The sequence below is a fragment of the Siphateles boraxobius genome, unplaced genomic scaffold (genome assembly GCF_051911475.1).
Source record: "Siphateles boraxobius isolate OS27281-9 unplaced genomic scaffold, OSU_SipBor_1 72, whole genome shotgun sequence".
NCBI classification, from domain to species: domain Eukaryota; kingdom Metazoa; phylum Chordata; class Actinopteri; order Cypriniformes; family Leuciscidae; genus Siphateles; species Siphateles boraxobius.
The window spans coordinates 2983195-3003757 of NW_027509200.1; the positions used below are offsets into that span (position 1 = coordinate 2983195).

The 20563-nt window shown below is 41.1% G+C and overlaps 1 protein-coding gene across 2 annotated transcripts in view; it reads left to right on the forward strand.

Moving 5' to 3' along the window:
- Window positions 1-20531, forward strand: part of pth1r (parathyroid hormone 1 receptor) — a 129583-nt gene extending 109052 nt beyond the window's left edge. The window contains exons 6-14 of one of the 2 annotated variants that reach the window (XR_013197341.1): window positions 4290-4476; window positions 5694-5847; window positions 6866-6926; window positions 8102-8168; window positions 8491-8585; window positions 10522-10663; window positions 10758-10799; window positions 17048-19586; window positions 19802-20531. Coding sequence is in view for 1 of the 2 variants with exons in the window: in XM_077217278.1 (XP_077073393.1) it covers window positions 4290-4476; window positions 5694-5847; window positions 6866-6926; window positions 8102-8168; window positions 8491-8585; window positions 10522-10663; window positions 10758-10799; window positions 17048-17371 (1072 nt within the window). In the remaining variant the exon portion in view is untranslated. Of the gene's footprint in view, window positions 1-4289; window positions 4477-5693; window positions 5848-6865; window positions 6927-8101; window positions 8169-8490; window positions 8586-10521; window positions 10664-10757; window positions 10800-17047 lie in introns of both variants that reach the window. The other variant, XM_077217278.1, reaches the window with a different exon arrangement.
- The last annotated feature ends 32 nt before the right edge of the window (window positions 20532-20563 follow it).

The window sequence follows — 20563 nt, forward strand, 5'->3', positions numbered from 1 at the left end:
CTTTTTTGTAGTGTGCAAATATTTTTTAAATTGCTTTTATAGGTATTACCCCAAACTTCCACACAGTATAACATATATGGCAAAATAAGTGTGCAGTACATAGTAATATCTGTATCTGGTTTTACTCAATATACCAATAATCCTGGCCATCTTCATGCACACATTTTTGTTGTGGGGCTTCCAGCACAATTTATGGTCAAGTACAACACCCAAAAATTTACATTCATAAACTCTTTCAATTATTTGGTTATCAGTTACTAGTCTAACATCTGTATTTATATTACGATTCCCAAATACCATAAATTTAGTTTTGTTCAAGTTGAGTAAAAACTTATTTGAATCAAACCAAAGTTTTAATTTTTTCATTTCGATTGTTACCACTTCCATCATCCGTTGCAGATTGTCCTCGCAACAAAAAACATTTGTATCAGCAAAAACAGTAAATTTAAGTACATTTGATGCTTTGAAAATATAATTTAGATAAAGAATAAACGGTTTGGGGCCTAAAACTGACCCCTGTGGGACACCACAGGAAATGCTGAGGCTTACTGACCGGAGATTACCCATTTGTACAAACTGACTCCTATTTTCCATATAATTTTTATCCAATTATAGCCCACACCTCTGATGCCATACCTTTCCTTTTTAACATAATTTCATGATCAACAGTATCAAAAGCTTTTTTTTAAATCAATGAAAATCCCTACTGCATATTTTTTATTTTCAATACAGTTTGTTAATCTGTCTACTAACTCAATTAGTGCCATAGACGTTGATCTACCAGATCTAAATCCATACTGACTGTCCGTTAGTAAGTTGTTTTTATCAATGAAATTATCTAGCCTTTTAACAAACAATTTTTCAAGTATTTTTGAGAACTGAGAAAGCAAGGATATCGGTCTATAATTATTAAAAACATGTGAATCACCTGCTTTGTACAATGGGATGATTTTTGCCAACTTCATCTTTTCAGGAAATACTCCTGTTTTAAATGATAAATTATATCTGTATGTTAATGGATCTACAAATCCATCAATTACTTTTTTTACTAGTGACATATCAATGTCATCACATTCTTTTGACGTTTTATTCATACATTTACTTACGATCTCTATAATTTCCTTGCCTTCCACAGTTCCCAAAAAATATGAGTGTGGATTTCTATCCACTTGATCCATCACAGAGTATTTCATCCCTGTGTGCTTTATATCTTTGGCCAGTTTAGGGCCCACATTTACAAAAAATGTATTGAATCTGTCAACCACCACATTCATTTTTGTCAACTGTATGTCATTGTCCTTAAAATATTCCGGATAATTACATTTATTAAGTCCTTTTCTAATTATAGTGTTTATTGTATTCCATATTCCTTTCATATTTTTTAATAATCCTTCTTACATACCCTCATTATGTTAGTTAATTTGTTTTTATATTTCTTATATTTTAACTCCAATTCTTTCGTTCTATATTTTATAAAATTCCTATAAAGAGTATTCTTTTTTTTACAAGCAGTTTGAATCGATTTAGACATCCAAGGTTTTTCTGAATATTTCCTTTTACTGCAATATGGTTTTGAATATGTCTAAAAATAATGCATATGCAGTATTAGGGTCAGCTTCATTAATTACTTCATTCCAATTGAACTTAATTAATTCCTTTCTAAATGCAAATATAGTTTCTTCAGTTCTCAATCTCCTATATTTAATTTCGTTGCACTCTCTTTTTCTACTATAGTACAGTCATAAATCACAAAGATTGGCAGGTGTTCACTTATATCATTAATTATTATTCCCTTAAAGAATTACTTTCAACATTGTTTGTAAAGATATTATCTATCAGACTGGCACCATTACCTGTTATTCTAGTTGGTTTAGTGATTCTTGGAAAAAGACTCAAACTATACAATGTTCAATAAACTCTTCCCTCAATTTGTGATTGTTGGGGTTTAATAAATCAATATTAAAATCCCCACAGATATAGCTTATTTTATGCTTTACTTTATTAAACATGTTTTCCATTTTTTTCTATAAATATTTTAATGTTAGATCCTGGTTTCCTATATACACAACTAACCAAGCCATTCTTCGTTTTTTCAATACATAATTCTATTGTGATACACTCCATTATATCATCAATGAATACTGACATGTTATCAACAACTTTGTAAATAATACCTTTTCAACAAAAAGCTCACATCAGTGACTCTCAGGTGATCCACGTCTACCAATAGGATTACGACGCCTATCACAGCATTCATATATAAGCTCCTTCAGTATTATCAACAGCTATCGTGTTTCTCAGGAGCTGATTACCCTCCTCCCTCCCCAGCTCCTCCTCTCGTCAGTCAGGATTTGGTATTCTGATTCCCCTTGAATCAGACTATATTCTCGAATTATGTTGTACATTAATGACATTAATGATATCTGCAATACATTCATGTTGGTTCTGTTCTGTTTACCCTAAGGGGGGTTGGTCTCAGTGATCACCACAGACAGCTACTGTAGTCCCTCTGCCGGTTAATTGTTCTAAAGGGAAGTTTATAGATTTCATCGAGTTGATGCTCCTGAGAAGTGGCTCCTCCTTCATCATGGGTGAAGTGGAGGAGGACTTTCCCTGGCTCTTAGGAGACCAAGCCAGTCATCGTGTCCAACCAGGTGCGAGAGCCGGCACTCATGGCCGTGTCGTTGGGGATTTTAGTTCCATCTATGTCCCCTTCCCTGGTGTACATTTACTGCCTATGAGCACGATCAATATAATGGACTCCCTCGTTCCCTCTTATTCCCAAGCCAAGTCTCCTGCATCTCCACTAGTCCCGCTCAGCTCCATGTCTCCTTCGTCGGTGATGGACCCATCGTCTCTCTCCCGCCTCCTCTACCTAAGCCAGCTGGTCCTTCTGTCACGCCTCCACTTGCTCCCTTCAGTCCCTCAGTTCCTCCTCTATTGGCTCTGTCCTGCAACTCGGTCTTCTGATCTCCAGCTCCACCTTAACTCCTTGTCCCCTTAGCTCCACCTGGTACCCTCGTCCTCGCGGCTCCACCGGGCTCTCTTGTCCCTCGGGCTCCACTCTAGTCAGTTGTCGCTCTGCCTACGCTATAGACTTCCAGGCTTTCGGCAGTGTCTCATCCCTCCACCCCTTCAGCTTTGCCAGGCTCCGCCTTCATTTCATCTCAGCCTTGGTCCTCGGCTCTGCCGCAGTAATCCGGCTCAAACATATCTATATAATAGTCAAATATAACTACACAAATATATTTATAATATAATGGATTTGTAAATTTTTTTGACATATTGACAGCTGTATTTTGAAACACAGATGCATTTAACTTTTTGCAAATGATACATTATTATAAGGAAAAATATTAAAACACGAGGGAAATCATTGTTGTGTCCATGACGATGGGGAAAATAGTCATAAAGCTTACACATTTACCCAAATTATTATATGCATGTTTAACTGAAGCTAATTTGGGTGGGTTTGTCCCAACCCCAATGTCACTTCTCTTTCTTTTACGGCCCTGACGAGAACATCGATCTCCTCGGCTGTGAACCGATTCTGAAGCGCGCCTGGTAAATGCGCCGTTATAATAGTATTGCGCCATGGAACAAGCGCACCTCGTTTACATTGCTCTTAAAGGGAATGTGATATAAAGCTCTTATTGGTTTGTTTCCCGTTACGCCCAAACCACACCTATGAATAATGAAGCTACTTCAGACCAACCCCTTTTAGATTTGCGCCGGGAAAATAGCAACAGCGCCGGGATCCGCCCACAAAGTTACTGGCGCTTTGCGCTTTGACACTTGCGTTTCAGATCGTTAAAATAGGGCCCTATACTTAATACTTATGAGTTCTCATGAGATCAGACTGCAACATTTTTTTTTTTTAGATGTCTAGCAATAGACTTGCTCCAGTCAAACTGAGAGAGTGTAGACAAACTGAAGGGAATTTGGGTAACACATGCATGCAATTTTGTTTTATAGCTTACTTTTTGAGCCCTAGATTTTCAACATTTGTGTTTTCTGAACCCTTTAAATCCAAAGAATGTGTTACAGTCAGCGCCAGACTCATCTGGTACTAATTAAGATTAGTATTGTTCTTCTAGGCTCTGTGAAAGGGCATTGGAGAGCAACCAAACAAATACATACACAGCTCCAAGTATCTGCTATTGCATGCTGATCTGCAATGTTCTGGTCTGGGATTATAATGTACCTTGATACCTCAAACTTTTTACTCCTTATTACAAAATATCACCTGCTTGACAACATTTCTCTGTCTTTCTGTTTTATTCATCTAGGCGGCTTCACTGCACCAGAAACTACATCCACATGCACCTGTTTGTATCGTTCATGTTGAGGGCCATCAGTATATTTGTGAAAGATGTGGTGTTGTACTCTGGTGCTGCGTTGCAGGAAATGGAACGAATCACTGTGGAGGATCTCAAATCCATCACAGAAGCCCCTCCTGCCAACAAAACCCAGTTTGTAAGTGCAGCACGCATACAATCATATCTCACAGTAAAGTTCATTGCAGAGGGATCTCACATTGTGTTGTAACGATAGTAGGCGGGAGCGTCATTATCATCTGAGAGCATTGGTTGTTGTCGTGCGACTGTAGAAAATTTCCACATAAATGCGTAACCAGGAAACCGGGTTTTCAATTAAGCTTTATGGGAATTCAATTATGTAATATATTACATTTTTAATTAAACATTATAATTAAGACTATTATAGTAACTATGGTAGTTACTCATGCCCAGCATCAAGAAGGATTATGGATATTTTCTTTTGGCATGAATATGGGTCCCAAGACCCGGATATAATAGAGAGTTGAGGATGGGTTCTTCTGACATGGTCCAGTAACCAGTCACCTAGCAACCACCAATTCCCTTTCAATTTCAGTTCAGTAGCTGACACTGAGGAAAACATCTTTCTCCAAAAAGCCTTATTGAATCACACCAGTGTTTCACTCTGGGCGATAGTGTTTAATCGTGCCAAATGGAAGCGGCTCCATTCACAGTCAGTTTACATGCCCTGTTGCCCATCACTGGCTGCTTTTACACAGACTTCAGTCAGCACACTTCTGTTTCACCTGTGTGTATTTATTGTTGTTTACATTTTGTTTTTGTCTCAGTTTAAAATGTTTGGAACCTCAGTTTCCTGAGATGAGGGAACTGGGCATTGTGAACATGCTGGCCATGTTGTTGCACTTGAACTATTAGCCAAGCTCGCCAGTTATTCCTTAGTCAAAAGATTTAAAGGATTTGCCGTTTGGCACCCACTTTACATATGCTGCGAACTGCCTCCATTTGGCGTGCTGAAACTCTGAGCCACTGGCATGTTTCAATAAGGCTTCAGTATTTTCAGAGGTGGTCAAATGTGTTTCCACATAATGTCAGCTATTGACAAAATGTCTCATTCCCTCATCTCAGGGGACAGATGTTACCAGAGTACCTAGAGATGATTACCCTAGTAATTCAGGACACCTGAATAGCGAACGTACTCAGAACACCTCGACAAGCACTCAAAGTATCTTTCGACACTTGTTATAAATGGCCCTTCTCTCTAAAGGATGAATTTAGATTTTGGGGGGATAGTCAAGTTTCATGCAGTCTACATCTCAAAAGCAAATAAAGGTGACCATGAAGGAGCACATGCTTCTAATCAATATGTGCTGAATCGATTCTCCTTTACACTTCAAGATTGGCTGTAAGGTGGCTGTGACTCTCTTCTTGTACTTCTTGGCGACTAATTATTACTGGATTCTGGTGGAAGGCCTGTACCTGCACAGCCTTATCTTCATGACCTTCTTCTCAGACAGGAAGTACCTCTGGGGCTTTACTCTGATTGGATGGGGTGAGTAAACTTGTTCACGTACACTTATCTCCAGTACACAACACTACTACATAATTATTCAGCTTCTGGCTACAGGCACCAAATCATGTCCTCAAGATTTAATTACTGCTTTCTCAGGACATCTTCCGGTCTGGTTAATTTGAAATAAATAACTAAGTGGGCTATCAACTGGAAAATAAAACAGATTTTATATTTTAATGGTAACAGTTGCTGTGAGTTATTGCTATGTGTTTCCATGTGCTGTATGTTTTGGGGACATCAGCGGACACATGTATGGATACACTTTGGACTTCACGGCTCCTGCATTGTACACACTGTGCGGAAAAGTTGGACATGCACAGCGCATACAATGTGGATGTTGTGGAGCTGAGCCACTTCTCTGTCGCTTGAACCACGGTTGAAGAGCCAGGGCTCAACAATGTTGCGCCAGCTTTACTCTCTGCGGTAACGCACTAGATTTGGGACACACACATTCACAATTAACTAGGAGTTTTCCCTCAATAAACTCCTAATTACCGTTTATTGATAGTTAGTAAGCTAGTTGTTGTAGTTGTTATGTTTAGGTTTGGGGAAGGTTTAAGGGATCTAGAAGTCATATAGAATAATCATGCAGAATAAGGCATTAATATGTGCTTTATAACTACTAATAAACAACCAGTATGCTTGTAAAATGTATGCTAATAAGCACCTAGTTAATAGTGAATATGTGTTACCTGATCTAAAGTGTTGCCCATCATTTTCTTTGGCCCCAGCACAATGTTACTATAAAAAATAATTGAATAGTTTAAAATAACTAAAAATAAAACAATTTGTTTGTTTATTAATTTGCAGTGATAGCTGGAATATAGACCTATTTTACACCAAAACAAATGCAAACATTCATAAAATACATTTTATCCAAGACTATCAAAAATCAAGGCCAATCCTACTAGCCTTGTGTATTGTGTGATAATAAACCCATATGTCCTTCTGTATGCTGAACTTGTAAGGGAAGGTCACTAAAGGTTTCACTAAACAGGTGTTCCTGCGATGTTCGTCACCATCTGGGCCAGCGTGAGAGCCACTCTTGCTGACACCGAGTAAGTGTTTGTGCTCCAAATATTACCATGTGTCCATTTATACAGGAATACAGTATTAATTCAGCTTGTTGAACATTTTCTGTGCATGGTAAATAATGTATGCCACATGCAGGATGTTTTGAAAAAACATGCTATCTGTGTATTGTATTTGGGGTGTAACGGTACATAGAAGTCACGGCTGAGTACGTACTCGGTTTTGGGGTCATGGTTCGATACGAGATTGGTACAACTTGAAGAAGCAACAAATCCCCAATGCTAGGTTTCTGTTCATTTATTTTGAACAGACAGTAGTGCAAATTACAGTATGTTCCAGCTAGCGGCATTTAGTCCCCCTGAAGTAGTTGCGACAGGACAGCCTTGTTTAGTGTATGAAGCACTAGGCAGTAAACAATGCATTCATGTAAAAGAGCATTTGGTATTTCGTCGCAATCAGCTTCAAAACTGAAAAGCATCTCTTGTGTTATAAAAGTAGTAATGAAAAATGAAACTTTGAGAGTTAACATGCGATGACAATGGCAGTCTACTTCACCTTTCCATGAGGAGACAGCGAGTGAAGTGGCACCTGAGTTTTCCCATTTCCTGGACATGCATATTTCATCACTGGACTGAAGTGAGACATCCACTGCACAAATCCACACAATACCAATGATTTTGTCTCATTTTAACATCGGAAACAACTGAAGATACTCTGTCATTTATCGTCATACAGATAAGAGTAAGACATCATTCGAAAGGGTCTATTTTTTATTTGTGTACACTCACAATAAAAACAAAACGATGTAAAATAAAGAAAACAAACAGGATGCCACTTTCTGCCATCCCGCTTTCCTTTACGTGAAGTTTGTGGAGCTCGTCACAAAAATGAATGGAAACTCAGCATAAAGGCTATTAGCAAGCTTGTGTGTGCCACTGCACTGATAGATCATCTCTTCTTCTTCTGCTCTTTTTCCTGTTGTGGCGGTTAGCAAACACTGTTGCATTACCACACGCGCCCCCTTCTGGATTGTAGTGTGGATCGCCTGTGACTGACTGTATTAGTTATCTGACTGTCGGCACTGAACCGTACTGACCCGTTAATACATGTGCATGTACCGCTACACCCCTCATATTAAATATCAATAATGTGTCTGTGATTGATCTTTCTAAAAGTGACTGATCTGGTTTATGATCAACAGGTGCTGGGATTTAAGCGCCGGAAACCTGAAGTGGATTGTGCAGATCCCTATTCTGACAGCAATTGTTGTACGTTTACATAATAAAAATTCATTAAAAAAGTTGGTGCTTTATAAGGCAGAAAAAGTTTATATTTTTAAATCAATCAAACAAATATAAATTCAGTCAAGTGTTTTACAAATGTTTGAAAAGTAGTTTAACTGCATTATTCATACATGTGTCTCCAGTAAATTTCAAATATTTGATATATTTGTCTGGCATTTGCTTTCGTGTGAACACAGTGTAAGAATCCTCAATTAATGCAGGACTTTTTTCATGCATCATTTATTTTATTTTTAGTCTCAATTATGATTCTTTAATTTGTGTATTTTTTTTTTTTTTTACCCCCAAGGTGAATTTTTTGTTGTTCCTGAATATAATTAGAGTCTTGGCAACAAAACTTAGAGAAACAAATGCAGGGAGATGTGACACCAGACAACAGTACAGGTGAGAATACACAACATCTGAAACATACACTACTGTTTGAGGTCAGTAATGTTATTTAAAAAAATTAAGAAGATTCTCCATGACTGAATGTGTAATATCTATAATACAATCAATATCAATAATGGTATGGTCACACTTTAGATTAGGGTCCAATCTATATATATATATATATATATATATATATATATATATATATATATATATAGGTGGTGAAATGGATGTTATACCCCAAAAGGAGCAAAAGACACACAGTACTGATACAAATACTTCAGCTAAAATAATGTGTTTTTAATAATGTCTAAGTTAATATTTGTTCAAAGAAATCACTTTAGCAAAGTTTTTGCTATTTTCTGTTAATTTTGATAAATAAAATAATTCATTTTTGCTCAATAAATATACTTTTAGTAAAATGTGTTCATTTTAAAAAATACTGAAACAAAATCATTAAAAAATAAAGATTCTGAAAGAATTGAATGAGATCCAATAAAAAATTAATAAAGCTTTACTGTAGGAACAAATAAATATTATATTTTATTGTATGATATGATTAATATCATATTTTTAAATATGATGGTTTCAATATAAATACGGTGATTACCTCTAAGGTGGACACCCAACTTAATATATGATATTTACCATCTAAATAACCATGTCATGTCAACAAATGTAAAAGTCAGACAGGTATTCATTATCATGTGAATTATTGTGTCTTTTACCCCAAATATCATACTTTTACATATTCTTCCCGTTAATGAAAACTTGCTTTAATTAGCTTGAACAAAACCAAAACTTAGTAAGAAGACCTTTGTCTCAAAATATATTCAATAATTTTAGCGATTCTCATTTGCTATTTAAAGGGACGTTGTGTATTTTGCATTCAAACGAATTGTGTTCTCCAGCGCCTCGCTTTTTCAAATGCGTGTTGCATCTACGGTAGCTGTCATGTACCAAAAAGCTATGACAGGATGTCTTCTAATAGCACTTCGTGGAGTTTTCCTTCGGGTTAACGGGTTTGTTATTTCAGACAAACTGCAACTTGACACAACGAACAAACGGATGTTTGATATAATTGAATGTTTCCAAAGGCAGGGAAGCGACCACAAAAGCAGTAATTTAGACCGTAACATTGACTTAACGTTACCTGTTGAGAAGAAAGCAGGCAAGTTCAGTGTCTCTTTTGAAAGCTTTCTCCTGCATCAACTCTTCCCACCTGGAAAAAGCTATCCCGACATAAAACTTTGTTTTTTGCAATCTCCGGCGGCTCCACATAAGTATGGTCCTCCATTATACATAACCGTGCAGAGCCTTTTAAACTTGCCGGGGCCGTGACAAGAGTCTCTCAAATCTTCTTGTCCGTTTCTGCTGCTTTCAGTCACGTGACGCTGGCTCTGAACGAAAACACGTTGTGGAAACGCGTTGGTCTAGTACTTTTTGACCCTCTCTGCTATTATAGTTTTTCAAGATGGCGGAACGACATGGAAGCCTCCGTGGACTTACCCATCACATGTATATAAAGATAATAAATTCTTCGTTTACGAGGATAAGTCGGATCATTGGCAGAGGTATTTGTACACCATTGAGGACATATTTATGAATAAAAATATTGATTTTAGATAATAAAATACTTAAACTACACATTGTCCCTTTAAATCTACATTTTGAAAAACATAAAATATTAGATAAAAATAGCACAGAGTCCACTTTGTGTTGCTGCCGTGATCGCGCCTAGGATCAGACAAATTTCCACGTGCATCTTGAAAAGTGCTGATTTTTGTACCCTGATGCACCTTATATATGCATTTATTGTTATTTTTGATCTATTTAATGAATCCTTGCTCAATAAAAGTGTCTTTACTATACTATACTGACTCCAAACCTCTGAGGGTCATGTGTATTAAACTAACGTGTGGTCCTGTATCTGGTTTGCACCACACAGAAAGCTGTTGAAGTCCACCCTGGTGCTCATGCCGCTGTTCGGCGTTCACTACATCGTCTTCATGGCGATGCCCTACACAGAGGTGTCCGGCGTCCCGTGGCAAATACAGATGCATTATGAAATGCTCATTAACTCATTCCAGGTCAGACTTCTTCAGATGTAGATGATTAAGTTGATTAGACACCAACATATTTTGCTGTAAGTTGTATCTTTATATTTCATGCTCTGTTTTCCAGGGATTCTTTGTTGCAATTATATATTGCTTCTGCAATGGAGAGGTAAGAACGCATTTCTGTAGCTTCCCAAAACTTTGTCTGATAATTGTTCGTGTCCACATGCAATGGAAGTGACACACACTCTGAGCGTCTCTGCATGTTGTAGCTCAGTGTGTGTTTTAGTGCTGGGGATTTTTATATAGCAGATCCTGCAATAAAAGATCCTGGCTGTTTCAGGACCGCTAGATTGTTTTATTCAGTTTAGTTGATGTATTCTCCCAACTGTTGGATAGTTTAATTAAACGAGCCCCTGTATTCTGGTTTTAAATGTATATTTCTTGGAAAGAAAGACCTTATTTTCCAATGCTGAAGTGAGCTATGTTCCCTTTCGAGGGAACTCGCGATGCGTCACTTGACGCTTTGGGAACGCCCCCAGCGTGCATGCGTCTGAGCATCAATGTCAACTAGTCCAATGGAAAGAATGAGCGTCACGGGCGGGTGACGTCATGACCAGGAAGGGATAAAGGCTCACCCGGTGAAACGCGGCATTAGCTTCTGTGTCTCAGCAAGCGATCTGTGTCATTTTGTCTCTGTCTATTTACTGTTGTCTGTTGCGGAAAAGGATGGAAACTAAACAAGTGTACAAACAGTGTGTTTCTCCCTGCCCGCGTTATTTAACGGGTGGGGACACACACGAGCTTTGTGTCGTTTGTTTGGGAGTGGAGCATGCGGTCTCAGCCTTCGAGGGGGCTGAGTGCCAGCATTGTGAGATGTTACCGCTTCGCATGCTCCGCTCTCGCCTGTCACTCTTTGATAAAGTGAGTGGGCAGGCTCGCGATCCACAGGGATCAGGACCCGCGTCTGCTGAGGCGGCGCGGAGAATGCATTCCTGGGGATCGCAAAAGGATCTTTCGGAGGGGTTGGAGACGGGTCCGAGGGCTCTTTCTCCTTCCTTACCCGAGAGATCCAGTGCTCTCTCCCCGGTGTCGGAAGCACGCTCTGCGGTTTCTTTCGCCCGGGGAGAGAGCCCTCCACTACTTTGTTGCTCTTCCTCCGAGGAGGTTGATGTGATGAGTGTGGAGAGTGTAAGCACACACATGGGGGAAAGGGATTCACAATTTATTTCCCCAGCATATGATGAGCTGGTGGATGTTATGTCGCGGGCTGTAGAGAAGTTAAATATTGAATGGCCATCTGAGAATAAGGGCGCTCGTCCTAAAAGCAAATTAGATGAGCGCTTTTTATCTTCAACCACATTATCTCCACCACGAGGGCTTCCATTTTTTCCCGATTTGCACAATGAGATTTCTAAATCGTGGAATAAACCATACTCATCACGTCTTTTCAGCCCTCATGTTAACACTTATTCGAGAATAAGAGGGCTGAAAGAGTATGGTTATGAGGCGATGCCCCAGGCGGAAGAGAATTTAGCCAGTTATCTTTCCCCTGGTCCCGCATCGTCTCTGAAAGCCCCGGCTTTGCCCACTAGACCGCTTAAAGCCACTTCGGTGTTAGTGGGCAAAGCTTATACGGCAGCAGGTCAAGCTGGAGCATGTCTGCATACTATGGCAGTGCTCCAGGCTTATCAAGCTGACCTGCTGGGGGATCTGGATAGTAGTGAGGGAGTCAGTCATGACGATATTCGTGAACTTCGTCGGGCTACCGATCTTTCTCTCAGGGCTACTAAGGAGACCGCCAGCGCAATTGGGCGGTCTATGGCAGCCTTGGTAGCTACTGAGAGACATTTATGGTTGAATCTGTCTGAAATCAAAGAAAAAGATCGAGCTTTTTTATTAGATGCTCCGCTTGAACCTTCTGGTCTCTTCGGCGACGCAGTCCACGCGGTCGTCGAGAGATTTCAGGAGTCAAAAAAACAAGCGGACGTTTTTAAAAAGTTTATCCCTCGCCGGGTCCAGCCCCCTGGGGCTGCTGGGCGTGAGCAGCCCCAGCCGTCGAGCTCATCATATCGTGTGCATCAGAAAGAGAGTGTTGCATCTCGTGCACCTCCACGTAGAGACTGGAGACAGACGCAACCCTCTCAACCGAAGTCTTCTAAGTCGAAGCCCGGATCTGAGGACCGTTCTTCAGGCGAAGAAGACTTCGGTTCAAAAAAAAAGGTCCTGATGTTCACGCATCAGGCCTGTGAGGACAGCCCGACCGAAGTGGAGCGGTGTACACCTCATTTTACGGTGCCCGTTCCATTTCGGGGTCCTCACGAGACCGTTCTGCCAACCCTGCCACCCTCGGTGCTTCAGGGCGCAGCGGTCTCCAGCGAGTCGCTGATGCTATGCTGCGGCACAGCATCGGTTTCGCGCCCTCTGAGGGGGGCCTTAGAGCGGCCAGTTCAGGTAGTTCCTGCCATTATGTTTCAGGCTCCGGAATTGGCTGTCTCGATAACACCAGAGACCAGCCTCGAGAGGCTGGTTCCCTTAGTAAATTTTCTGGCAGCGTGGAAGCTTCTGCCGAATATTTCTCATTGGGTCCTGCAGATTGTAGAGAAAGGATACAGAATCCAGTTTGGTTCTCGTCCTCCTCGTTACAACGGGGTATAGAACAGGTGTACTCACCCGACAGAGAGTCGGGTTTTTACAGCCGTTATTTCATTGTTCCAAAAAAGGATGGGGGGTTGCGTCCAATTTTAGATCTTCGTCTGTTGAATCGTTCAGTACAGAAACTCAAGTTCAAGATGCTGACACTCAAACAGATCGCGACTCAAATCAGATCCGAGGACTGGTTTGTCACGATAGATCTGAAGGACGCCTACTTCCATATCTCCATCCTCCCTCAGCACAGGAAGTTCCTAAGGTTTTCTTTCGGGGGCAAAGAATACCAATATCGGGTTCTTCCTTTCGGTCTAGCTTTATCACCCCGCACGTTCACGAAATGCGTGGATGCAGCTCTAGCCCCTCTCAGGCTTCAGGGCATACGTATTCTGAACTACATCGACGACTGGCTGGTTCTGGCGGAATCAGAGCAGTCGGCGGTTCGGCACCGAGGTGTCGTTCTCGCTCATGTGCAGATGTTGGGGTTGAGGCTCAACGCCAAGAAGAGTGTTCTTTCTCCAGTACAGAGAACCACTTTCCTTGGTGTGGTATGGGATTCAGTGACGATGCGGGCCACTCTATCGCCCGTTCGTGTAGCTGCTATCCTGACAGCCACCAAAGAGCTAAAGCTAGGCCAGTCACGCACTGTGAAACAGTTCGAGAGACTGTTGGGTCTCTTGGCGGCAGCGTCCAACGTGATTCCTTTTGGCCTGCTGTACATGAGACCTTTACAGTGGTGGCTAAGGACCAGAGGGTTCTCCCCGAGGGGAAACCCACTTCGTATGATCAAGGTCACGCGGCGGTGCCTTCGTGCCTTAATTATATGGAGGAAACATTGGTTCTTAACCCAGGGTCCGGTATTGGGAGCTCTTTGCCATCGTGTTACGATCTCGACAGATGCTTCCCTCACCGGCTGGGGAGCGGTAATGGAAGGCTGCTCGGTTCAGGGTCTGTGGAAAAGTCATCATCTTTCGTGGCACATCAATTGCCTGGAGATGATGGCTGTCTTCAATGCGTTGAGACAGTTTCTCCCAGACCTGAGGGGCCATCATGTGCTTGTACGAACAGACAACACATCAGTGGTCTCTTATCTGAACCGTCAGGGGGGTCTGCGGTCGCGTCCGCTCTGCAAACTGGCGCACCAGATCCTCCTGTGGTCTCTGGGGAAGGTACTCTCCCTGAGGGCAGTGTATATTCCTGGGGACCAGAATGTGGGGGCAGACATCCTGTCGAGGCAGGAGCTGAGGCCAGGGGACTGGAGACTCCACCCCGAGGCGGTGGAGAAAATTTGGGAGTTTTACGGCCAAGCAGAGGTGGATCTGTTTGCGTCTCAGCACACGACGCACTGTCCACTTTGGTTCTCCCTTACTCACCCAGCCCCCCTGGGGCTGGATGCTATGGTGCAGACGTGGCCGAGGCTACGTCTGTACGCATTTCCCCCTGTTGCTCTGCTCCCAGGAGTTCTGGAACAAGTCCGCCAGTACGGAATAAGCCTACTGCTTGTAGCACCACGCTGGCCGAGTCGGATCTGGTTTGCGGACCTGATCCATCTCTTAGACGGTCCTCCCTTGGAGATCCCGATCAGGAGAGACCTTCTGTCTCAGGCCGGGGGTACAATATTTCACCCTCGGCCAGAGATTTGGAACCTGTGGGTTTGGCCTCTGAGGGGGCCCAACTCATAGAGAGTGGTCTCTCAGCTGAGGTTGCTGAGACCATCCTAAGCTCCAGAGCTCCAGCTACTAGGAAACTATATGCGCTGAAATGGAAAGTTTTTTTCTGTATGGTGTCACCGACATCAGTGGGATCCGGTTAACTGTTCTGTGAACACAGTACTCGGGTTCTTGCAGGAGCGCTTTACGTCAGGTTTATGTCCTTCCACACTTAAGGTTTACGTGGCGGCCATTGCGGCTTACCACGCCCTGGTTGGGGGTACATCGTTGGGTCGAGACCCCCTGATTACACGTTTCCTTCGTGGCACACTGAGGCTGAGGCCTGCAACTCGCACTAGGGTGCCAGCTTGGGATTTGGCATTAGTACTAGAAGGCCTGTCTAGGGCTCCATTCGAGCCCTTAGATTCGGTTTCAAAGAAATTTCTTACCCTTAAGACTATCTTTCTGCTAGCTATTTCGTCCCTTAAGAGAGTTGGAGACCTTCAGGCCCTTTCGGTTTCCCCCACTTGCCTTGAGTTTGCACCGGGGATGGTCAAGGCATTCTTATATCCAAAACAGGGATACGTCCCTAAGGTGCCGACCTTGATTCCGAGGCCTATCGTGCTGCAAGCCTTCTGTCCTCCTCCTTTTACATCTGCGGACCAGGAAAGGCTGAACCTCTTGTGTCCAGTGCGAGCACTGGATACTTATGTTCATCGGACATCTTCTATGAGGAAGTCCGACCAGTTATTTATTTGCTTTGGATCACCTAAGAAGGGTCTTCCTGCTTCTAAACAGACGGTTAGCAAGTGGATAGTCGAGGCTATTTCACTTGCATACGAGTACTCTGACCATCCGTGTCCCTTGGTGGTCAGAGCTCACTCAACGAGGGGTATGGCGGCCTCTAAAGCCTTGTTATTTGGGGTTTCCCTCCAAGACGTTTGTGATGCGGCAGGCTGGTCCTCACCGCTCACATTCGTCAGGTTTTACAGTTTGGACCTGGATGCTGCCCCAGGTTCTCAGGTGCTTAGTGCTTAGTTCCAACAGACTGACACTCAGGTACTTGGAATTCTGGCGTTTTGGGTATTCTCGTTCCCAAAGCGTCAAGTGACGCATCGCGAGTTCCCTCGAAAGGGAACGTCTCAGGTTACTACTGTAACCATAGTTCCCTGAGAACGGGAACGAGACGATGCGTCACCCTGCCATACTTCCTGCTTCCCTGTGATCGGCTTGCTTCGACTTTTTGAAGCTAATGCCGCGTTTCACCGGGTGAGCCTTTATCCCTTCCTGGTCATGACGTCACCCGCCCGTGACGCTCATTCTTTCCATTGGACTAGTTGACATTGATGCTCAGACGCATGCACGCTGGGGGCGTTCCCAAAGCGTCAAGTGACGCATCGTCTCGTTCCCTTTCTCAGGGAACTATGGTTACAGTAGTAACCTGAGACGTTTTGTTGTATTAGCTACTACTGTTAAATAACTAGAAGAAGTGCAGTAACTGAACTCATTATTCTCTCTTTCCCCATCTCACATCAGCTCGGACAGGTGTTTATGTAAAATAAAACTGCAAGTAATTGAAAAGTGGAAATAAAAAACTGGACCAAAAACTGCTGCACCTCTTGATGGGAATAACATGTCAGCATTCATACACACTCCATCAGTATTAGGTTCAGAAGAACTGTTACTAAACATCACTGCAATCATGATCCAATCATAAACTCTTTGCCTATTTAAATCCAAACGCACTTTCTTTGGCCGATCAGTGTATATTATCTGCCGATATTTACTCTCAGTGCAAAGACTCAGTGTATTTCACGCATTTCTTTATTATTACTACACTACAAAACAAATATGCTCAATAAGTTATGACAACATGTGTTTTTATATTGCGTTAACTCTTCAAAATAAGCAATTTTTTAAAAATTGTTCTAATACAAGATTCAACTCATTTTTTAAGCCAGTTTAATGCAATTTAAGTTGAAATGACTCAAACATCCAAGTTGATTGTACTTAAAAATTGAAGGCAGCACCGTTTTGTTCTACAGTGTAGCAGTTATTTCTGGTAGAGTGTATAAGAACGATGTGTTTAGTCCTCATCCGTCCGGATCCCTCTCTTCAGGTCCAGGCGGAAATCAAGAAGTCGTGGAGTCGCAGGACACTGGCTCTGGACTTCAAGAGGAAAGCCCGGAGCGGCAGCAACACGTACAGCTACGGGCCCATGGTGTCCCACACCAGCGTGACCAACGTGACGGCCCGCGGGCCCCTGGCCCTGCACCTCACCACCCGCCTGGGGCCCGGGGCCATCAACGGACACCGCAACCTCCCGGGCTACGTCAAGAACGGCTCCGTCTCCGAGAACTCCCTCCCGTCCTCGGGCCACGAGAACCTGCAGGCGGAGAAGACCGTCCCGGTGGTGGAGGAGGAAAGAGAAACCGTCATGTGACTAGTGTTGTGCAGAAAAGGACTAGCGGGTCCTTTGTTTCCTCAGGATTTCCTCACAGCTTGACTTGTGGGACCATCTCAGATGTGTTGGAGACTCAAGCGGAGAGCGTCAGGATCCCGTAAATGAGCCGGACTGGAGTCTTCCACTGCCAGTATTTGGAGGATCAGGACAGATTTCGGCTATGGTGAACACCCTGATATATCCCACGAGTGTTTCACAGGTCCGCTGAAGAGCGGTGAGTCTGCTTCTGATGAAGTGTCCGGCTCTCTGGGACGTGAATTGTAAATAAGACAGCCGTGCGATTTTAAATTGGACTTATTTGATCAGCACTAGTGTCGTTTTATTTACACTAGTTCCGAATGATGCCAGATCTGTGATCTTTGTATTATAATAGCAGGTTTATGTTCGTAGAATGTGATATTTATATTTCTCTAAGCCTTGAGAGTTTTATTAATACACTACAAAAAAATATATATATATATGTTCTTTCTCAGTGTTTCTGACTTGTTTTCCAGCACAAATATCTCGACATTCTTAAATCATCATACATTTACTGGAGATCAATGTAAATGAATATTAATGAATGAATATTAACACGATATTAGGTCTTGTTTTCTGGAAAATGTATCAAATATCTGCTAATGGGTTCATAAAAATACTCTTGTTTTCCCTTTGAGTTGAGTTTATTTTTCTGACCCCGTTTGTTCTTGTTTTAAGCAGAAACTCACAAAAACAAGTCTTTGTATCTGCTGCTCAAAATAAATGTCTTGATTCAAGAATGTTTAGATATTTTTGTACTGGAAACAATCCAAAAATACTGAGGAAGAACATCTTTTTTTTTTGCAGCGTAGATTCGCCAAGTCTTGCCAAACGGTGTTTTTTCTCGGTGAAGGAAGTTCCTCTGTATCTGTGCAGATTCATACAGTCAAGTGATTATTACATGTGTAAAATGTCAAAGCATTGTGTCTAATAACACAGACACATGAGCATAAAAGAGACATTCTGAATGTTTCTTTATCACGGTCATTCTTGACTACCTTTACCATTGAAATCTACTATAGCAAATTTTATCATAATGCTGTCATTAATAATATTTATAAAAACTGTATTTGGTGTTCTGAGTGGTTGCTGAGGTGTTTGATAGGGTGTTGATTAACAGCCCAAATTCACAACCTTTTACAAAAGCTTTTACAAACAGGAGAATCCTCCCATGGTCAGATCACGTCTATAAGCGATAAATCAGCTCTTATTAACACGACAAATGATATGAGGTTTTGTTCATGTCAAGAAACGGTGAGTTATGAACAGGCATTCAATACACAAGGTCATTGTTTTAGTTATACACTGTAAACAAATGCTGTAACTTAAATTGTAAGTGTTCAAATTTTAAGTTTAGTCAACTCAAATATCCAAGTTGTCACATTTCAAGTTGACAAAACATAACATTTTAAGGCAGCGCAAACATTTTTTTAAGTTGAATAAACAACTTTTTCTTTTCTTTCTTTTTTACAGTGAAATGCATAGCAAATACAGATCTGAAGCATCTTAGAGAGTCTATAATTAATGAATGTTATTATTAGTATAATGCCTTTCCCAGAATACCTTTCATTCTGTGTTTTCTCCTGCTAAGTTAGACTATATTTCAGGTGTCAGGCCATGAATAAATATATAAAAGCAGACACTTTGTTGGAAATGGATTCGCAGCATCATGATCTGCACTGGGAATTATTAATGCTCAGCATGAAAAGCATCATTAGAGATGTTTATTAAAATCTCCCGTACTTCACTTTCATCATTATCGTGTAATGAATGAGTCATGTTTTTCACATGTAGATTTCATCCTGGAAAGTCTTTCATTATGCCTGCGCTTCACTCATATTACTCACCTCATATTACAGTCAATCGCTTCATCATAATGTATATGGGAAGATGAAAATCATCACATGCCAAATTACATTTTTTTTTTTTTACAGCCATAAGGAAGAACAAAGCTGTTATTTGTTGGTCAGTATTATAGTTTTAGAGGCTCATGGTCTGTTATGTGTAATGTAATGCTGCTTTTTTTACTCCATGTATATTCATTCATATTGTGTTTACATCCAGTTATGAGCTCAATGTGTTTCTCTGCATATATTTTGGAATGTAATAATTAATATGAAAAGACAGTAATTCAAATGCTGATATACTTGCTGAAATTAAGATCCTCAAAAAATAAGTTTTGTAACACTTTATTTTAGGGTGACGTAGTTTAATAGGTTTAACTGTAGGTTAAAGAAAGTGTTACAACATGTGCTTACTACGGTTAGTTATGCATAATTACAACTAAACCAAACCCGAACCCCAATTGTAACTCTATACTAAATACGTGTAGTTAATGAATTACTCAGTACTTATTTAAGTTCAATGTAACTACGTCACCTTAAAATAAAGTGTAACTAAAGTTAACATTCAGATGGGGTTTTTTTATTTCAAAAATGCTTAAAATCCAAACAATTAGCGATTTAAATTTAGATCGATAGTCGATACATTCAAACCATTACTGTATTTACAAAAATATATACGAATGCATTCTGCTTTTCTCTATCTAACACACGTTTAAACTTAAATTTGAGGATTTTTTAACCATTAAATTCAGTGTTATTTCTGAGATGTCATCTCTGTTTGTACGGTTGATGCTCAACAGCAGCAGGTGTGTGTGTGTGTGTGTGTGTGTGTGTGTGTGTGTGTGTGTGTGTGTGTGTGTGTGTGTGTGTGTGTGTGTGTGTGTGTGTGTGTGTGTGTGTGTGTGTGTGTGTGTGTGTGCGTGTGCGTGTGTGTGTGTGAACTGATCATTTCCTACACGTGTTTCTTCATGTTCTCAGTAGAAAAGTGAATCTGACACATTGCAACAAGGAATATTTAATCCCAAACTGAGCATTCTGGCACCATTCACTTTCTTTCTCAAACAGTTTCACGGCTCCAAACCAGCACACAGGAGAGTAAATGAGGACCGTTTCACAGTGTTTTAAAAATGAACATTTGACATGATTTTGTTGTTGTTGTTGTTGTTGTTTATATGTTACATAAATGCAAAATAACTTTTCTAAGCACCAGTGTTATATTATTTCGTGCTGATCATGTGTATCATGTGAATAAGAAATAAATGAAAATGTATAATTAACAGAGAAGCATTTATTGTCCATATTTACAATT